The sequence below is a fragment of the Penaeus monodon genome, chromosome 25 (genome assembly GCF_015228065.2).
Source record: "Penaeus monodon isolate SGIC_2016 chromosome 25, NSTDA_Pmon_1, whole genome shotgun sequence".
NCBI classification, from domain to species: domain Eukaryota; kingdom Metazoa; phylum Arthropoda; class Malacostraca; order Decapoda; family Penaeidae; genus Penaeus; species Penaeus monodon.
The window spans coordinates 39,531,100-39,533,458 of NC_051410.1; the positions used below are offsets into that span (position 1 = coordinate 39,531,100).

The 2,359-nt window shown below is 33.4% G+C and overlaps 1 protein-coding gene across 2 annotated transcripts in view; it reads left to right on the top strand.

Moving 5' to 3' along the window:
• Positions 1–11: 11 nt before the first annotated feature.
• Positions 12–2,359, top strand: part of LOC119589249 (probable phenylalanine--tRNA ligase, mitochondrial) — a gene marked incomplete at its 5' end in the record, with an annotated part of 2,901 nt that continues 553 nt past the window's right edge. Inside the window, 6 exon segments of one of the 2 annotated variants that reach the window (XM_037937864.1) lie at positions 12–128; positions 274–603; positions 782–913; positions 1,228–1,387; positions 1,697–1,828; positions 2,119–2,279. In XM_037937864.1, coding sequence (XP_037793792.1) covers positions 21–128; positions 274–603; positions 782–913; positions 1,228–1,387; positions 1,697–1,828; positions 2,119–2,279 — 1,023 coding nt within the window. 2 annotated transcript variants of the gene reach the window in all.

Here is a 2,359-nt window from a genome sequence, read left to right on the forward strand (position 1 = left end):
ATTTTTTGAAGGCAGGTATAATGGTTCTTCACTCTTCAAGATTACTCTTATTAAAACCATTGCAAAGGCCATGGTTTCCAACATTCATAAGGTTAAACTCAACAACAGCTCAAATCTCATCAGGAAAAGTAAGTATTTGCCCTCTCAATTAATATCTTTGGTAGGGGTATAAATGTGAATATAAACTGCAGATCTACAATCATTTATAAATATATTTAGCATTTTATGACATTTGTAAAACATGCAAGTGTTTTAAGATATACTGAATTACAGGTACAAATTGCAGAAAAGACATATGATGCAGATGAAATGACAAATGTGACACCCAGAATCCTGTCACACCTTGGCAGGAATCTTCATCTGCAAAAGCACCATCCCTTGAACCATATTTCCCAAAGAATAACCAAGTTTATGTATTCAAGATACTTGAGTCCGAGGGGAAATCCTCTCTTTTCCATCCATGATAGATTACAACCTATTGTCACTCCTCATCAAAATTTTGACTCACTGTTGATCCCCAAAGATCATGTTAGTAGGAAAAAGAGTGATAATTACTATATTAATAAGGATTTCCTCTTGCGTGCCCACACAAGTGCCCATCAGGTAAGGTCACTGTAAAACCAATGGAGTTTATTAATAGATTTTCTTGTTAACTTGTGATGTATAACACTGGATATCACATTGATATAGACATATGTCTCTTCTTTGTAATGATAGATATATGAAAGAATCTCTTGATTAATGATGACACCTCCTTTAAATGTATTTTTCATAATTTCAGAGTGAATTGATTAGTATGGGTTTTGATAACTTCTTGGTTATGGGTGATGTTTACAGAAGAGATGAAATTGATGCATCACACTATCCAGTGTTCCATCAAGTAGAGGGTGTGAGGTTAACCACAAAGAGTGAAGTAAGTAGCTAAAAACAAGGGCCTGAGATGTTTTATTGAAATTGGTATATAAGTTTACCTCTTGGCTCTTGAAGATTTCATATTGTGTTAGCTTCCCTTAACAAAATCATTCCAGTCAATACTAAAACTTCTACAAGATTAAACATCATTCTGGTTTCTAAGATATATCTAGACATCATGTAAAATATATTTTGTATTTTACTAGTAAAGGAAACAGTAAAACATGAAACTTCAATAAGGTTATTGTGCTCTCATCAGTATTCCTTAGAATTGTTTGTTGATGTTATATCTCAAAGGCCATTATTCATTTACAGCTTTTTGGAAGTCACCAAAACATGGATGATTTTCAACTCTTTGAAAATACAGAACGTTCAGAAACCCAACAGGGAGTTCACAATCTAGAGGCTGTGAAGCTTTTAGAGGCAGATTTAAAAGGTTGTCTTGAAGGTTTGGCAATGACTCTGTTTGGCAAAGGTATGATTGCACTCTTTTTGTATCCTAATTATGTACTATGCTTTGCGTCAGAAGTTTGGTTTGCTTCATAGCGGAAAATATGAGTTATATGGATAGGTTGTAACATATGATAAGATAGTGGAAGGGGTAACTAGTGTAATTACTAATGCTATAATGTTACAGTCAATATCTTAATGAATAGCACTACATTGTAGATACAGTATGATATAGTCTTGTTAAAATTAAAAGATACAATTGAATATTAAAAACAAAGTAATGGATACAGAACTTTATTTCACTAAAAGTACATGTGCTGGCCTCCTATTTCAGATGCTGAAATGAGATGGGTAGATGCCTACTTTCCATTCACTCATCCTTCTTGGGAACTCGAGGTTAAACTAAACGATGACTGGGTAGAGCTTCTTGGCTGTGGTGTGATTGAACAGGAAATTCTAGTAAATGGTTAGTCTAGCATCTTGTAATTTTTTTCTTATACATAATTTTTCTGACATTCTATATACTGGCAAATATAAGAAAAAGTGAACTTAAGAATGGTTCTGGAATTTTATCTGCCAAAGTAAAACATTATAAGAGCAATTGTAGTTAGAACTGTATTGTTAATATGCAAAATACTAAAATATTTTCTAATATCTTCTGGAAAACTACTTTTGCCTCCATGAATGACTTTAAAGTTTTTATTATTTTTTGTTATTGATGTTGCTAAATCATTCTAATGTATTTTCTCCTTGAAGCTGGGGTGATAGACAAAGTTGGCTGGGCGTTTGGCCTCGGACTGGAGCGATGGGCCATGAAGCTTTATGACATCCCAGATATTAGGTTGTTCTGGTCTTCAGATTCTGGATTCCTGTCACAGTTTAAGTTTGATGATCCATCTACAAATATTAAATATAAGGTAGGTCCTTTCTTACAAAAATTGCATAACATCATAGGATGGCCTAACTTAATTGATGGGTTAATTGATATAAATGTGTG